We start from the raw sequence: 17039 nt of genomic DNA on the forward strand, positions 1-17039 counted from the left end.
TGGTAGAAAACGATATCGACACATTTAGTACCAGGAATGTTGGTTACATAATTTTTACATGGAAGTGGGTAAGTAATATACATGATTGACAACAGTACGCAACAGTTCATGAACTGATTCCTTACTATATCTGAGTTCCCAGATAGAAAATTTCAAGGACAAACCGATCGAGACGATATGTGAAGAGACATGCTACTTGTACAGGCATTGAGCACTTTCTTTCGAGTTGAAATATAAGTAAAGTAAAGCTAGCTAAGCTTCAACTCAAAAAGTTAACCATCTTCTCTTGTAACGCTCTTTTAACTCGTTGCGGTCACGTGGGTGATGAAATATTTGGCTTTGCATGAAAATCTACGTTAAAAAATAGGTCTTTGAATAACAGAAACCACACCAAGGTCCACTTTCACTCTCTCCCTAGGAGCGTGATTGCACTTCCTCGCTTCTCTCTATATATGTTCCAGGAAACCTCATCACCCAAATCTGGCTGATCCCCCTCACGGTCTCACCCTCACCTAGTCTTGTTCGTTTCAGTTTCACCACTGTCACAAATCCACTTAATACCCCTCCTTGTCCTAGCTAGACGGAGAAGTCGAGGAAGAGAAAAACGATGGCACAAATGTGGCTTCTTTGGTGGCCAAAAAACACCTGCACCACCACCAAAAGCGGCGGCGATACAGGTGCAGCCGGGAGCACCGCGACCACAAGGGCCACGACGGGTCGAACGTCCTCATTGGGCAAAAATGGGACGACAAGAAGTTGTTGCAACTGTAGGTGTCTAGCAAGGTTCATGAGGAAGGTGAAGAAACAGAGCAAGGAGATGGTGCGCTCCGCAGGAGCAAGTAGGCAAAGTTCATTCCAGTGCCGGTATGATCCATTGAGCTATTCTCTCAACTTTGATAGAAGCGGGTGCGGGAGCTCAGTAGATGATGAAGACTACTATCAATTCTATGCATTCTCTTCAAGGTTTGTGGCCAATCCAAGATCTAGAAGACCTTGCTCAACCCACACGCTGCCTGCTGCTTCTCAACATAGTCCCTCTACCATTACTTCTTAGTTTTCTTCCCTGCTTTCCATTGTGATTATCATTTTATTTTTTATCAAACAAAGACTACATATCATGTATACGTTTATGGAGGAATGAGGAATGAAATCTTTAGTTTAAACCCAAAACCGGAAAACAATGGAGTTTCTCGTTGCCTCCCCTTGATTTTGCTGAACTTTGATGATAGACAAGGGAGCTTGTTTTAATGGAATAGATGATCTAAACAACTCATAATGTTTACTATTAAAAAGAAATCAGATCATGGAGTTGTTCTGTTTTGCTGAATTGGTTCCAACACAAAGCTAGTAAAGATTCCATTTCATTACAGATGATAACATCACGAGAGAAAAAGAGAAAAGAAATGGCCGCAGGCATCCATGTGCAGGGGGGCAGCTACCATCTCCAAGTGAATTACTTAAGAATGCTGAATCTGTAATTAATTTATTATGGGAGACAAATACCCATAATTGACGGTCAGCTTGTTCTATATAGTTAACATTGCATTAAACAACCAATCCAGAATTTGAATCTGATTAGTTTAATCCCACAAGTTATCGATTCCATAACAGTATGTTTTCCTTGCTTTACAAGCCTACCTGCGCTCGAGTCACTTCACTTCTTTTTAGTCCATGGTTGTGCTGCAATACCATATTGTCACAGTGAAAGCATGGATGGTCAGTCATGCACAACAACATACTACCAATATAATACTAAACCAGACTGATTCCGAGGCATAACTCAAGAAAGAAGCTACCCCACAAGATGCAATTGAAATATTTATTACATACAAGAGATGGGGTCAATCCAACCTGACCTACGATTGGCAAATGAATATATATATATATATATATATATATATATATTATTTATTTATTTATTTATTATAAAACCANAAACCAGTATATTTATTTATTTATTTATTTATATTATAACCCAACCACACACACACACAAAAGAAAAGCAATTTGTAACCAAACCTAGGAAAAGGGGTTTATCTGAAAAGGGTATCTATAAACATCTGGCAATTTCAAATCAACCTGCAGCAGCACATACTTGGAGAAAGTATCTTTTGCTCAGAAAACTGGTAATACATGGGGCATTTTTTGCACAAGTTTTCATTCTGCCGCTGCAGCAAAATTCACTAAATCATGTGTTATATATATATATATATATATATATATAAATATATCCACGATCCATGCTACATTAATAATGCCAAGGTATAAACTAGCTAGAGTGATCATCACATTCAGGAGAATGAATTTTACAGTTATGAAACAAAAAATGGCACAGCTCGGTTGTTGGAGAGAGTAAATGCGGCAGAAGCTTACTGCGACATGAAAGAAACTTTTCTCCAAATTCCATGACCTGGTTAGGTCAGCTGATATGAACCTCATTATGCAGATGAAAATTTCATTGTCTGCTCCGCAAATAATAGCAAGCTCTCAAACTGGAGGCAAGATGACAAAAGAAGCAATTGCAAGCATGCAACACTATATATTTCATTTCCTCTTACAGAAACTTTACACTAGAGATGTCCTAAGTGATCCTATATACTCTAGTTAATCACTCACTGCATCACGCCTACAAAAATTCGAGCACATCAAAGAATAATTATTTTCACTGTTTACTCCTGTATAACAGCTATGGTTCATGGTCACTCACAGGATGATCTGACACAGTGCCTTCTGATGATATTTCCTCTACATCAGGCTGTTCAGGCCGAGAAGGATCAGACTGAGTCTTGCTAGAATCCCCACTATCATGCTCATCTCGTCTCTCCTCTGGTGGCTGATCCTGTACATCAATAGGAGAGCTCTGCTTAGCCATTCTTTTGTCAGACACACCTTGTGAATCTGGATATCCGACTTCATTAACAGATTTTGGCAATGGAAGCTTGCTATCAAGTAAACTTGAATTTGTCATGGCAGAAGATGATGACATGTGCGGACCTGGAGCAACACAAGACGCTACCAGTTGTAGCACTTCAGGGGAAGGGGATAAACCCATGCTTGATTTCTTTGGTGGAATTAGGTATGCTGATGAAGATGAGGGATTCATCATATTTAAGTTAAGAGGAGGCAGGTTCAGATCAGATTCAATCCAAGGAAGACCTGCAGTTCCAGTTATTGATTGTGGATGCAGTTGAAATGGCGGGGCTAATGGAATTGTGCATGCTGGAGGGAGGCTGCTACTTCCAGCTGCATCTGGTAGGACCTGCCTGAACATATGTGACTTCCGCTTCTTTTTCTTCTTTAGACCTCGCCTAGGATCCTTTGGTTGGGAAGGAGGGGGCCCAGGTACCACAAACGGGGGAATGGTTGGCTTATCTTCTCCATACAGTACACGAACTGACTGAGCGATTGCTGACACAGTGGGTGGTAGATCAGGATCTGGTGGTTTGGCAGCAGTGTTAACAGCTTCCCGAAGCCAATGAGGTAACTTGTTATTGGAAGAATTATTTCCAACTACTTCTTTTCCCTTTGAATGGGAAGGATTCAGCACTTTATTTGGATCGGGGAGCAATCCAGAGCTGGCAGATTCACCACTTCCACCATTATTGTGTGAATCACGTAAAATATGAAGCGATCTATCAAGAAGACTAGGCAGCTTCCCATACTTCATTGAACCATAATCATCCTCCTTCCTGTGTAAATCATAGCTACTGGAGCAATTCAGACTTGAACCCAAGTTGCTGGCTCCAAAAGAGTTGAGAAAAAAGGGTTTCTCACTAGGTACATTTGAAGAAGGGCCTGGCCTATCAGAGGGTCCAGCAATTGAATCTCCAGAAAAGTTTGCACGAAATTTGTCAGGATTCCATGTTGGAATAGGAGGAAAATGATCATTTTGCAAACCAAGTTGCTCTGCTGGCTCAAAATGAGACAGGCTGGAAGCTAGATCACCAAAACCCAATTTCATATCTGTCAGGTGGGATTGAAATTTTGATGGTGCAACAAATCTACTTCCCTGCAATGCCCGTGTCATCATTCCATCAGGAATGCTCGGAAACAAGGAAGAAGATTTGGTAGTTTTTGTTGGCTTGGTGAATTTTGGAACTGGGAAAGCTGGCCCATCCAAAATCTTGAGTTGTTCCTCCTCCCACCTATTTGCCAATTCTTCTGAAGTTTTATACTTTGAAAACTTTAGCCTGGGGTCTCTAAGCATGGCCTCCCAATTCCCTCGTCCATGCCTACGAACACCAATCCAGAGAAAATCAAGTTCATCCTCTGACCAGCCCTCTACCTTTGATTTCTTTTTATACAAGTTCCCTGAACCAGATCCAGTTCTCATCATAATATTTTCAAGCACCCTCCTATGGTTTTCAGGAAAAGAAGAAATGGACGGCAACTGACCCAAACCCAATGTTGGAGGCATGTCCCTCTCTTGTTGATTATACCTAGGAACATCTTGTGGAGGGAATTTCAAACTGGACAGCAGTGGCATTGCCTGAAGGTCTTGCATGGACTCATTTACAGCATCATGCCTACTCCCTAAGGATAAGCTAGGCAATAGGTCATGATGTGACATGTTCACGCTTTTGGTAGGAAGGGGGAATCTGGGAAGCAATTTCTCATCAAAAGGTAAATTAGGCAATGACATCTTTTCCTGAAAATCAGCAAAACTAGCACCAGAGCTTTCTAATCGATCAGAACCTTTTCCTTGTGGAACGGCGGGAGGATACTGCAAAGAAATAAGTATTGTCATCATATATTTACATGGAAAGAAGGTTTTGCTTTTGACAACTAAACAAACCAAAATGGAGAGAAATAGAGTTACCAGACTAAATGGAAGCCAACTATCTTGATTGCTATTTCTAAGACGCTGTTGTAAAACTTCTGGTGATACATCTTGCAATCTAAATTTGTCCAGGGTAGTCTCTTGACCTTTAGCTTCTTTCTCAGCTGAAGGTCCAGTAGACGGAGCTAAACTGAATGGAAACTCTGGTCCAGTTCCTGGCCTGCTTTGCCTGCCATTTGATCTTGAGAAGTTTCTATGATACGAGTCTAATTGATTAGCATTGGGGGCACAGAGCCCAAGAACTGGCAACAAGTTGTTGGTTGATAGCGAGCTGGTATAGCTTATGCCCTGATGATTGTTACTTGGAAGGATTATGTCAGGGGAAGACTGATGAAGAGGATTAATAGAAAGATCCAACTGACCACTTATTTTATGTTTTGATAGCCTCCCAAGCCTTAAAATTGAATCAGCCTTGCTCTTTGGTTCATCTGATGATTGAGCAAGTTTGTTATCCTCCAAGTCAATTACTGAACACTTTTCTTTAACTGTCTGTTGAGCTGATTGGTTTACATGATCCCCATCTCTCTCATTCATGGAAGGACACTGAGGTACTAACTCAAGTCTAGGAAATCCCTCACTCGAACGAAACTCTTCAATTGCATTCCTCCTAGCCAGCCGTTCTTTTTGTCGAGCACGGAGTTTAGTACTGTCCAAAAAGGATTATAAAGTAAATTAACGCATCGAAGATGTCAAATATTTAAGAATCCTATCCTACTCATTTGCTTAACAAAGTTAACCCAAATTGTATCTCTGAAAGTAAAAGATAAGTGTAGGGATGGCTGCCAAATTATTCAAAGATTTCAACAAGGAGAGTATGTATCAATTCTTCTGCAAATTTAAATGTTTGGCCCAACAAGTTCATTATAGAGATTCATTACCTGTTTTAACAATCAATCAGCTAACATTGCATTTAAAAATTGGAATTTTAAAAATACTATTTTCCTGGCATTTGAAAAGTGAAATTCTCAGAAAGAATCTGAACGTACTACTTTGCTTTAAGAGCTCGTCCAGCTGGTGTATATTCCCGCTCTGGCTCTGCTTCTGGTTCTCTTTCTTCTTCACCACCACTCTGCATTTTGACAAAATAACAAGTTGCAAACACCATGAATAAGTAGTACAAGAACTAATGTAGCTTACTTACAGGCAACTATGCAAGCATTCGCATGTGCATGTGGAATCATTAAAGTATGTCCATATGATTTAAAGAAGTTTTACATATTTATGACGGAGATATATGAAAAGCCAGTCTTTTCTCAAAGGTTCTATATTTGAGTAGTCCAATTAAATGAAGGGATCTCAGTTTACCTCACAAAGAAATTGTTGGCACAAGCAGAAGAGAATAGTTAGAAGAGGGAAATGCTAAAGACAGAAATGGATAAAAGATTTGAAGTAATTGGAGTAAAAGAAAGAGGGGAGGGAGAAGAGGAACTTCAGTTCTGACTAAAATGTCAATTTTACTCCATCCTAGTTAGCCATTATGAGAGATATTAAGAATGAAATGTATGAAAGTTATCATTGGTCACCATTTTTAAAAAACTGACAAGATGGCATATGACAGCTAGAGGAGGAAAGAAAGGCATCATGTAAATCAAAACTAACTTTGAACAGGCAAAGAAAATATATTGTTGGAATGAAATTTTTTTTCTCTCCAAATTAAGACATTGAAACAGACATGAAGGAAAAATAGTGAGAAAAATAAAACAAATAATACTAAATGCTAACTGTTGATTACTAAGTCTAAATCGTATGTCATGTCACAGGCAGCCATGTTAAAAGAGGGGGGGAGGGGGAATGCATTTTAATTAGAAAGCAAAGTGAAGTACCTCACTCATCGTTTCATTAGGATGTGGAGCATATGCCTCCCTATAAGAGACGGCTTTCCTCTGTCGCTTCCCTCTACCAAGGGCTGCTTCCTCCTCACTTTGATATTTCTCCCACCTGTTACCCAGTAAATCAAGCAAGAAAGTTAAATACAAGCACTCCAAAAAATAAATTCAAACTACCAAAGTGGGTACTCAAGTTAGTGACATAATACCATAAGGCACACTATAATGATGACTAGTTTTATTCTTGTTTCATTTCCCAAAAGGTCAATTGCTTTTAATGTTCACAGATGCATTGATTGTTCTCCTAAGAAATGAATTGCCTTTAAAGTTATAAGGAGATGTAAGAGGTGTTATTCTCGCACTGAAAATAAGTTGATTTCTACTTATTATTCTATTTCGACACTTATTCTACAGAATAGCGTTCATTGTGTCTGAACAGCACTTACCACAATCATTCATTTATCAAGTAAGTTTTATTTCATTCAAAAACAACAGCCAGTTCTGAATTGTGGACCATGCTATATTTAGAAATTTAAAGGCAGTGAAGTAGCACCCAAAATGCCAAAGAAACTATCAAGAACTACCGAAAAGCTCAATATATAATCTGAAATTTTGATTGCCCAAAACCTTAAATCTCAATTCTCAATATCTCAATCATAAAAGAGCCCAATAATCCAAAACTACTAGAAGATGAAATAAAATAGGTATTTATAGCCTACTTCCTAACCCCAACATAAATAAAACAAGTCTCTATATAGTTGAAACCATCTATAGGATGTTCTTGTACAGCATAAGGCAGTCTAAACCTGCCAATGGCCAACCTCTAGGTCCGTGCAGGCAAAGAAAGCCATCCCTACACTGACTTACGTTTTGGGACAAAAGCCAAGGGTTGTGTCTTATAATTTAACAACAAGGCCATTTCTATAATTTAATGAACAAGAAAAAGAAAATATTCTCAAGTTTGACACCCTGGTAATATGCTTGGAAATCCTCATAACTCATATTCCTTGCTATTGACCTCATTCCATGACACTAGTCAATGCATAAATTTCATCATTTTCTTAACTACTCTAATGGATTTTTCCAGTGCACCAAAAAATTAGATCATCCTGCGCATTTAAATATAAGGAACCATTAATTCAATGATTTTTTCAAAGAGAAATAACAGGGAAAAAAAAATTTTCACCTCACACGCAAAAGTTTGTCCCATTCGTTTTCTTCAGTATTATTTAACACATTATCTTCTTTCTTCTCAGAACTCTGCACAGAAGTATCATCAGCAACAGCTGGAGGTGATTCACCTCCCCCTGCTTCATCTGTTGTTTCATCATTCCATTCCACAGACTGCACATGAAGAAAATGAGAAAATGTTTGATAATAACAAACAACAAATATTCTCCTGCTTTCCATAGAATTAGATATCAGACCAGAAATGCAACCAGCGATAAAGATAAAATGAGTCTGAGAAAATATTAAAAACTATGAGAATTATTGAAGAACAATTCTCTTATGAGCAGCTAATTTTAAGACCCCACAAATGGGGGCAAATACAGAGAAAAAACTATCAATTTTAACGATAAAAAATTCTCTCAAACAAGCATGAATTCTCTACGAAACAACATTTTAAAGATAAACAGATACAGTATCCTCTACAACAGGCTCTGATGGTTGGTAATAAAATGCAAGCCTCCATACATCAAAATGCTCCTAGAATGTAATCAGTTGGTTTTACAACCTATAGCTATAATGTGGTCTAAAGCCTGCTGAAGCAGTTCTAAATATTTATAAGCACGTATAGTTCCCAACATTTAAGGTACACCCTTGAGCCCAAGTTTAACCAACTAAACCTAGTATTTTAAGCTCAATTTGAAGAAAATTTCAATTGTGTAGGACACGTTTATTGCAAAAAGCAAACATGGATGCAACAAAAACAGTAGCTCCAACGATTTGATGAAACAAATGCATCAGTTTGTATCAGTCCTGTGTGAAAAGACCAGTACAATATGTCCTTCCATATGCTAACCGATGATTGTATTAACATCAAAACCACATAATTCAACATAATATGAGCATAACAACTCACCTTTACTGAGCCAAGCATATCATTCTCCAAATCCGTCTCAACAATATCAGTTGATCCAGACTGCAGGTTTGAACGATCAAGCAGTTTTAAAATTGCATTTTCATCCCACACAATCTTGGTGCCACCATCTGTACATTTGTCCTTGTACACATCTCCAAGACCACCACCCCTCTTCCGCTGCTTATGTTCCATATCCATTAACACTTCTTCTTTATTACTATTACCTTCACCTGTGTCTTTCCCACTTGAAGAATCATTGAAGAGTTCTTCTGTTCCCCATCGCAGAATATCTTCCACTTCCTTTTGAGATCCAGACTTGTTAACAAACAGCTGATCAAGCATTAGTTTCTTTTTAGCAAGCTGCAAGATGCGCTCTTCTACACTGGCACGAACTACAAGCCTGTATACTAAAAGTCTGTTTGATTGTCCAATTCGATGTGCCCGATTCATAGCTTGGATGTCAGCATGTGGATTGAAATCAGAATCATAGATTATAACAGTGTCAGCTGTTGCCAAATTGATACCAAGGCCACAAGAACGTGTTGACAACAAGAAGACAAATCGACTTTTGTCTTGGTTAAACCTCGCTATCGCTGTTTGACGATCAGCCACTGAAACAGAACCATCAACTCTCTCATATGTTTTAGGACCAAATTCTATGGTCAAATAATCCTCAAGGATATCAAGAAGCTTAGTCATTTGTGAAAAAATAAGAACTCTATGGCCTTCCCTATATAACACTTTAAGCATGGAATGCAACAGAGTCAACTTGGCAGAAGCTTTTATACGCATTTCATGAAGAAACTCCATTGATCCAGACTCAGGCTCAGTACCTGGTATGAGATATGGATGATTACAAACCTTTCTCAGTTGCATCACGATGTTTAACATTGACTGCTGTGCAACTCCTTTCCCAATATTCCGTAATATCTGATAGTTCTTAGTTAGCATTGCACGGTAGTATTCAGCTTGAATGGATGACAACTCAACAGGAACCATTCGTTCAGTTTTAGGGGGAATATTTTGCATGGCGTCCCTTTTAAGCCTTCGAAGCATATGAGGAGCAACAAGTTTCTTCAGTTCCTCAACCTTTTCCGCAGTTGTAAGATCATTAAACTTCTCCTCAAATGAAGATAAAGAAGGGAAGGAAGCTGGCTGCAAGAAATTAAGTAAGTTATACATCTCACCAATGTTATTCTGAAGTGGAGTTCCAGTCAACAAAACACGATGTTGGAAAGAGAATGTGTTGAGCAAGCTAAACAGCTTACTGCCTGAATTTTTCAAACGATGACCCTCATCAACCACAAGAACTTCCCAAGGAACTCCACGCAAATGAGAGGAGTCCGCAAGAATCATTTCATAAGTAGTCAAAAGAACATTAAATTTGTAAGAAGCTGTTCTCTTATTCAATTCATTTGGATCACTAGCATGCCATTCATACTGGCGAATGATGGCTCTAGCTTTTGCACAACCATGATACTCCACAACATTTAAGTCAGGAGCCCATAATGCAAACTCAGCAAGCCAGTTAGGCATTGTAGAAAGTGGAACCAGCACTAAACAAGGCAGAGTGGCTTTAAACTCAAAATAAAGTGATGAAAGAAAGGCCACAGCAGACACAGTTTTCCCAAGCCCCATCTCATCAGCCAATATAACATTTTTGGATCTATGCCAGCATTTACGCAACCAATTGAGAGCTTCAAGCTGATGGGGAAACAGTGAGCCTCCCTTCAGTTCTTTAGGTTGCTCTGCCAAGTTAACAATATCATGCTGCTGGTCCCCCTTTCCCCTAGATTCATCCTTAGCAGCATCTTTTTCCAATGTTTGGCGTTCAAACTGATCAAACAGATCAATCAGATGAGAAGATTGTTGAACAACAGGTTCTTCTAATCTTTCCCAAGTGCACTCATCATATGGAAGACCAGTCCACTTCACAAAAGCTTCCTTCATACCATCATTTGAAACACGGAGAGAGATAACTCGCTGAGGCTTCTTCCACTTTTCCTCACAGATATTTATCACAGATGTTCCATACTTGGCCTTGTAATTTTCTAGTTTTCTCTTTGCCAGAGCTTTCAGCTGCGATTCAGAAATCCAACTATTATGAATATGTGATTTCCCCACCCATTTAACAAAAAATTCATAAGACACTGTCTCCCCATTAGAAAATGCAGATTGAGTCCCAGCTGGTTCCTCAACTTTATTTTCAGCACTGCTACTCATTTTCATTTCTACATCCATCTCTTTTATCCTTGTGGGTGTTTCACAAATTTTTGGAACTTCACTGGTATCATGACTTCTCAAAATAACATCAGCATCCACCTCCTCTACTACCAGTTTTTCATTTCTTTTTCTTGAATCTTCTACAATTACTGCAGATTCATCTGGATCCTTACCATTTAAGATTGCACAATCAGAATCCTTGGCATCTTTGCTCAATAAATCCATGGAATTCCCCCCCTTGCATTTTTTAGTGACAGACCTTCTATATACATGTATTTTATCCACTCTTACTTCATTCTTTATGCTTTCTTCTTTATCAGAACTTTTCAAAGTATTAGAACAACCTTCAGCAAGATTTTCAGCAGCTGCTATATCAGAATCAATATCACAAACAGAATTCTCCTCTGAAAGCTTGTTTTGATTTTCTACAATTAGCAAATCATCAGAATGCATGTCTTCTGAAACTGCTACAGATGCGTGATGCAAAACACTAGCATTATCACCTTGAACCCGACATCCTAAAACTCGATCAACCTGCGAAGCAAATAAGTACAAAATATGGGAAAAAATGCTATTCATTAACCATAAAAGTAAAGAATCTTTATTCAAGGCAGAAACAATGATCTTTGATATAGCCATGTAAAAGAAGTTGACTTACCTGCTGAACTTCAGCAGGAACACTGTCTTCATGAATCAGTGAGGCATCCAGAGTCCCTTTATCTGACTCATCTGACTGGTGAGTTACCTCCTCAGGAAGCTTCTGATCAAGAAATAGCAAGTATTTAAGCAATCAACAGAAAGAATTCCAAGAGTAGTCACAATGATTTGATGACATCAGCAAAGAACATTGAAATATGAAGACAACAATGATATTTATGTATGAAATCACATATTGGTCCATTGAGGTGTACATATTCAAGACATCGACTACAGGACATCACACTTAAATGTCTAACAAAATCAGAGTGTTAGCTATAAATCATTTCGGTAAAAAACAAGTCCATATTCACCCAGATCCAACTGATCCATGAGACCCATCCTAAGCTGTAGATCTAAATTTATACATCAATAGGCCAATTATAATATCAGACAGCAGGATATAAGGAATTTACAGCGCTGATGTAGACCCAAAAAAACTTGAACACAAATATAAAATCATCAGACAATTTCTATTACACATTCCTAGTCAAAACGTGACACATGTGATGCTTAGAAGACAAAAAATGAAAGATAAAGAAAGACAACTTGTATAAAAAAATAGCATATATTTAACTCTAAACTAGTGCAAATAATGCAGGAACCAAATTTTATAACTGTATAAAATTTTAAGATCACCATTTCAAAAGTTCAAAAAATAAGCCACCCATCTTAAATTTGAATTTGTATGCCACATGGGAAAACACACCCAGAGGGAAAAACTCTCAGCTAAAAGATTAATGAAGTTTTCTTTTCACATTCTCATATAGAATGATAAAACTAAGCATGCAGGAGAACTGAAAACAAGTAGCAATTAAAGAAAGTAGTGCAAATTTGGAGGGGAAGAATCTCAGCCAGGGGGACTCCTAATTGATAACGATGAAAAAGCATAAAAAATGTGCTTGCGCCTGGCACCATTTGGAATGAAAAATTACAGACCCTATGACTCTTATGTAAGATCTGCTGTAATTTCTAGTTATATATGCAACAATTGGCCCAACATGATATAAGACAAAGCAACTTATTAGCTAGCTAATATCCCCCAAAAAAATATTTCTGACTTCCTTTTTTGACCAATATTTGCACCCAATCACATATGCAAGAGTTAAGTTCAGAAAACAAGGGGACATCAAGCAAATCCATTAAAGTAAAAAACTTCAAGAGGGTTAAAACATTAAATATCTTCAAATCCTTGTTTGAAGAGAAACTTTATCATTCTCCATATTATTCATTCCAAAACCCATCTGAGATCTAAAATAAAACAAAAAAAACCTCCAACCACCCACTAACATGATAAATAATCTAGAAGATTTTAACATACCTCATCTTTTTTCTGGGCATCTAAATTCTTGCTTCCGTCATCATCCTTTGACAAAGATGTAGAAACCCCATGATTAAGAGGTTTCTGTTTCTGATGAGTTTTACTAGACCCATGACCAATATTATTTGCTTTAGATTTTTTTTTGGAAGTACTAATAGTATGCTTTCCTTTATCTCTCTTACGCTTCTTTTGACTTGCCTCATTATTGACTTTCTGCTTTCTTTTTCTATCTCTCCTTGTGGCTACACCAATTGCAAGAACAATTTTGCTTCTGGGAGACTCATTATCACAAGACAATTCATGCTTCCCTTCAGGTGCTTCATCATTTTGCTCTGATTTTGTGGTTTTAGAATGAGACAAAACCTCATCAGCAGGAGGAATTAACTTCCTTTCTGCAGATGAATCTGTTGGGGATGCATCAAGCTTCTTTTCATCTTCAACATTCACAAAAGATGAACCACCTTCCTCAGCACCAGCAAGGGATGTAAGACTTGGCTTGGGGATACAAGGTTCATCTATTTGCGAGGATTCTGGTTCCTTTTTCAAATTATCAACTCCCTGAGCTAAATCAGATTTTCCTTTGGTGGAAGAGGATCTTTTCTTCGCAATAATGGACGTTCCAAAAATTCGGGACATTTTTTCAGTAGCAGGTAACTTTATTCCAGTGTGAGCTTTTGTCTTGATGATTTTTGATCTTGCTCGTTTTGAAATTGAATCCAGATGGGTAATGGGCTTGAGTGGATCAGTTTTCTTGCAGCACTTTGGACATTGCCACTTTCCCATTGGAATGCGCTGCAATGATGAATAACACGGCAGAGTAAAGAAAAGAAAAGAGATATAAAAGGTAGGACAAGAGTCAAAAACTAATAGCTAATACAGCCACAAAATGAAGAAGAGGATCATCTCAAGTCAGGTGTGATAGCATACCTTAAGAGGTGGATCAAGGCATTGAAGATGATAAGTTCTAGGACAACTATCACAACACAACAAGTTGCCACCAAGATCACAAATTACACATTCATAGTAGTACTGGAGACAAAAAGTTTGAAAAGAACAGATGTCAGAAGCAGCTTACAAATGCCTCAAAACACAGTCAAGACACAAGATTGCAAATGGACGTATAAATAGAACCCTTCCTTTGGATTTTGTTTGAGCTTCATACACTACTTTTCTCCTCACCTAGTATACAGTATGATACTATAATGATGCTGTTAGAGTTTCCAGTATACAGTATACATGTTTCTCAAGCAGAACAAGGGGAGAGGTAGACATGTGCAAAAAATGAAATGCTTCTGCAAACACAATCTGTAATCACGATTAGAAGTACTTGAGGTTTGATGCATAGAAGAAGAGGACTACACAAATCAAGGTGGAAAAGACCGATGAAAACCCAATTCCACTAATAGCTCTAATGTTGAGTACCTTAACTCTTAATATGGGTAAAAAGTGATATTGAATTGACGCATGCATGATTTAAAATTTAACTTCTGGCACATTGATTATGATAGTTGATAAAAACCTAGCTAAATTCGACAACACTTTAACTAATCAAATCTTGAGTAAAATTGAAACATATTGACAAGAGCATTTTCCAAAAAAAAAAAAAGAGAAAAATCAAGAGATTGTGTAGCTACCTCAACCATCCACAAACATAACTTACCATATCAAATAAGAAAAGAAAAGAACTAAATTGCAATGATGGAAATAAATAACTGATGGAACAAGACAACTAACCCCATCATTTCCTTTCTTTTTAGATGACAACTGATCGGAGCTTATTTCACCTTTCAGCCTTCGTTTAGCTGAAGTACTCCTTGGAGATTCTGATGCTACTAAGTTCTCTTCTTTACCATTGGCTAGGGATGGTCCACAAGGAAGCTTTCTTCGCTTGCGCTTCAAAACCCAGTTTCGATTAATCATTTTACTACTTGATGAACCGTTATCCTTCATCTTTATTAATTCTAGGTCTTACATCGTGGCTATGAACAACATAAAGCATGTCATGAGTCACTGCCAGAGCAATGAAGCTTCAAACCCGCAATCTTAGGCGATGAGAAGCCTCGAAGTACAATTCCTACACATTCAGCAACATTAAATGTTTTTAGAAAGAAAAGCAACTATCAGCAACAATGGCATTAGCCAAAGAACAGTAAAGCACACACATAAACACATTGAAAGCATTTTCGACAAGAACACAAAGCTTTGCTTACTTAAAGCTGTTGGCATCAACATTATTAAGTCAAAGAGAAAAAGGGACAGAGTGCTTTCCAAAGTAAAAGAGGGAAGAAAATCATATTGAACTTAACAAAACATTAACACATGAGATCGGACTTCACTGATTCTCATTTCAAAACGGGGTGTCAATAGCAATTCTGATTAGCAACCAGCTTCAGGTTGCTGCTAATCAACTAGTCAACATCTAAGTTCACATTATTCTCAGTGTTCACATTTGGTTTCTAAAAAGTCAAACTTGGTGTGCCAAGATCAACAAGTTAATTAAACTAAGAGTCATTATCTATCCATGTCCATGCCAAAGCAAACCATTAAGGTTTTGCTCAAAATTGAACACAATAGTCAATCCACAGTCGAACTCCATATTCTACACAAAGCAGAAGCAGCAACGGATTTCATGATAAGATAGGAGTAGCATCAAAGCAGGTTTAATCCAGACATTAACCATGGGATGAAAATTAAAGAAAATGAAAGTAGGAAAACAGCATTGACAATGGTTTGACACATTTCTAAACTCCCAATTCAATCAGCAACAGGGACCAAATGCAAGGCTAAATCCCAGCAGTATATTAGAATAGCTTTGGAAAATACAGCAACTAAGAGATATTATCTAGTCTAGCAATAAGATGACATGTAAACCAAACAATTGATCATCAAATACTATGGAAATTAACACAAAAACAACCAAAACTGAATAATCAGTTTCCAAAACTCAACCCATGCATAACACATTCACCTCACATTGAACTCCAAAACCCCGTTTCAACAAAACTCACCTTCATCGACAAACTCATTCACAAAAACCCAATTCCCAAATCACTCCAAAAACCTCCAAATTCCAATCAAACTATGAACACAAACATTCCAACATCAACCAGCACAGCACATTCCACAAAACATCAGAATAGACAAAATAGACAGCTCAAAGTACCTAAATTAGAAAGACCTTAGCAAAAAAAAGGAAATAAACAGTACCCAGATAGGAAAAGAAGCTTACCAATCTTCCTTGTGGATCAAAGAATCAAACTCAAGTGGAATAATATCAAGACTAACAGATTGACAGATGTAGTGAATATAGAGAGATATAGTACGAGAGAGAGGGGAGGGGGGGTTAGGGTATAGAAAGCAAAGAAAAGCGAGAGGAGAGAGAGATACGAGAAAGAGAGAGAGACAGAGAAGACACAAGAAAAATCAATAAATATAGAGAGAGAGAATTGAAAAAAAAACACCCAAAAAAATTAAAAACTAAAATAAGAGATTTATAGATATAGAGAGTGTTTATAGAGAGAGAAAGGCTGAGGTCTTGTAGAGAGAGAAAGAGAGCATACGATACGGATTCGCCGGGGTCATAGGGACGGGGTTACCACTCTGACATGGCAGCGCATGAGAGAGAGAAAGGGAAAGCTAGCTCTCCCCTCTCTCTCTCTCTCTCTCTTCTTTCCTTCCATCTCTCTCCTACCTAACCACTGATGCCATGCCACGTGGCCTTACCAGACGCCACCTCCCATATTGCTTCTCTTTTCTTTTTTCTATTTTTATTTTCCTTTCTCTTCTCCCCAAGCCAAGGAGAAACTCGCTTTCCCTTTCTCTCTCTGTCTCTCCTCATAATCGCCTCCCTCCATTGCCTTTGCTTGCTTGGATGCATGCCTTGATGGAACCCTCTTATTCTTTCTTTAATCCCCTTTTCCTCGCAGCCTTTTTCACTTTTCTTTCGTTCTTGCTTCTTTGTGATCATCTTGTTTCGTATTTCTCGCCATAATTACTTCTTAGTTTAACTTCTCATTGCATAATTAATCCATGTTTTCCCATCAATCACAT

The 17039-nt window shown here is 38.0% G+C and overlaps 2 protein-coding genes across 3 annotated transcripts; one reads left to right on the top strand and one right to left on the bottom strand.

Annotated features, from left to right (window-relative positions):
- On the top strand, positions 125-1167 carry LOC18607031. The gene has a single exon (XM_007040987.2). The coding sequence runs from the start codon at positions 608-610 to the stop codon at positions 1052-1054; it is 447 nt and encodes a 148-aa protein (XP_007041049.1). The 5' UTR covers positions 125-607; the 3' UTR covers positions 1055-1167.
- On the bottom strand, positions 2505-16393 carry LOC18607032 (protein CHROMATIN REMODELING 4). 2 transcript variants are annotated; one of them, XM_018115664.1, is made up of 11 exons: positions 16219-16393; positions 14724-15063; positions 13917-14018; positions 12990-13781; positions 11631-11729; positions 8750-11506; positions 7853-8010; positions 6664-6778; positions 5827-5909; positions 4820-5486; positions 2505-4723 (listed from the first exon to the last, which is right to left on the bottom strand). In XM_018115664.1, the coding sequence occupies exons 2-11, from the start codon at positions 14937-14939 to the stop codon at positions 2687-2689; spliced, it is 7026 nt and encodes a 2341-aa protein (XP_017971153.1). In that variant the 5' UTR covers positions 14940-15063; positions 16219-16393; the 3' UTR covers positions 2505-2686. The 2 variants fall into 2 exon arrangements, with proteins under 2 accessions (XP_017971153.1, XP_007041050.2); XM_007040988.2 differs by having other exon boundaries at positions 11631-11732.

This window comes from Theobroma cacao, chromosome 2 (assembly GCF_000208745.1).
Source record: "Theobroma cacao cultivar B97-61/B2 chromosome 2, Criollo_cocoa_genome_V2, whole genome shotgun sequence".
Classification (NCBI taxonomy): Eukaryota; Viridiplantae; Streptophyta; class Magnoliopsida; order Malvales; family Malvaceae; genus Theobroma; species Theobroma cacao.

Excerpts from the sequence above, each read along its gene's own strand:
- LOC18607031 (XM_007040987.2), top strand. The coding sequence starts at position 608 with ATGGCACAAATGTGGCTTCTTTGGTGGCCAAAAAACACCTGCACCACC.
- LOC18607032 (XM_007040988.2), bottom strand. The coding sequence starts at position 14,939 with ATGAAGGATAACGGTTCATCAAGTAGTAAAATGATTAATCGAAACTGG. Across the intron at positions 5,487-5,826 it reads CGAGCTCTTAAAGCAAAGTA|TACTAAACTCCGTGCTCGAC; the intron begins GTACGTTCAGAT and ends CTTTTTGGACAG. Across the intron at positions 4,724-4,819 it reads GTTGGCTTCCATTTAGTCTG|TATCCTCCCGCCGTTCCACA; the intron begins GTAACTCTATTT and ends ATTTCTTTGCAG.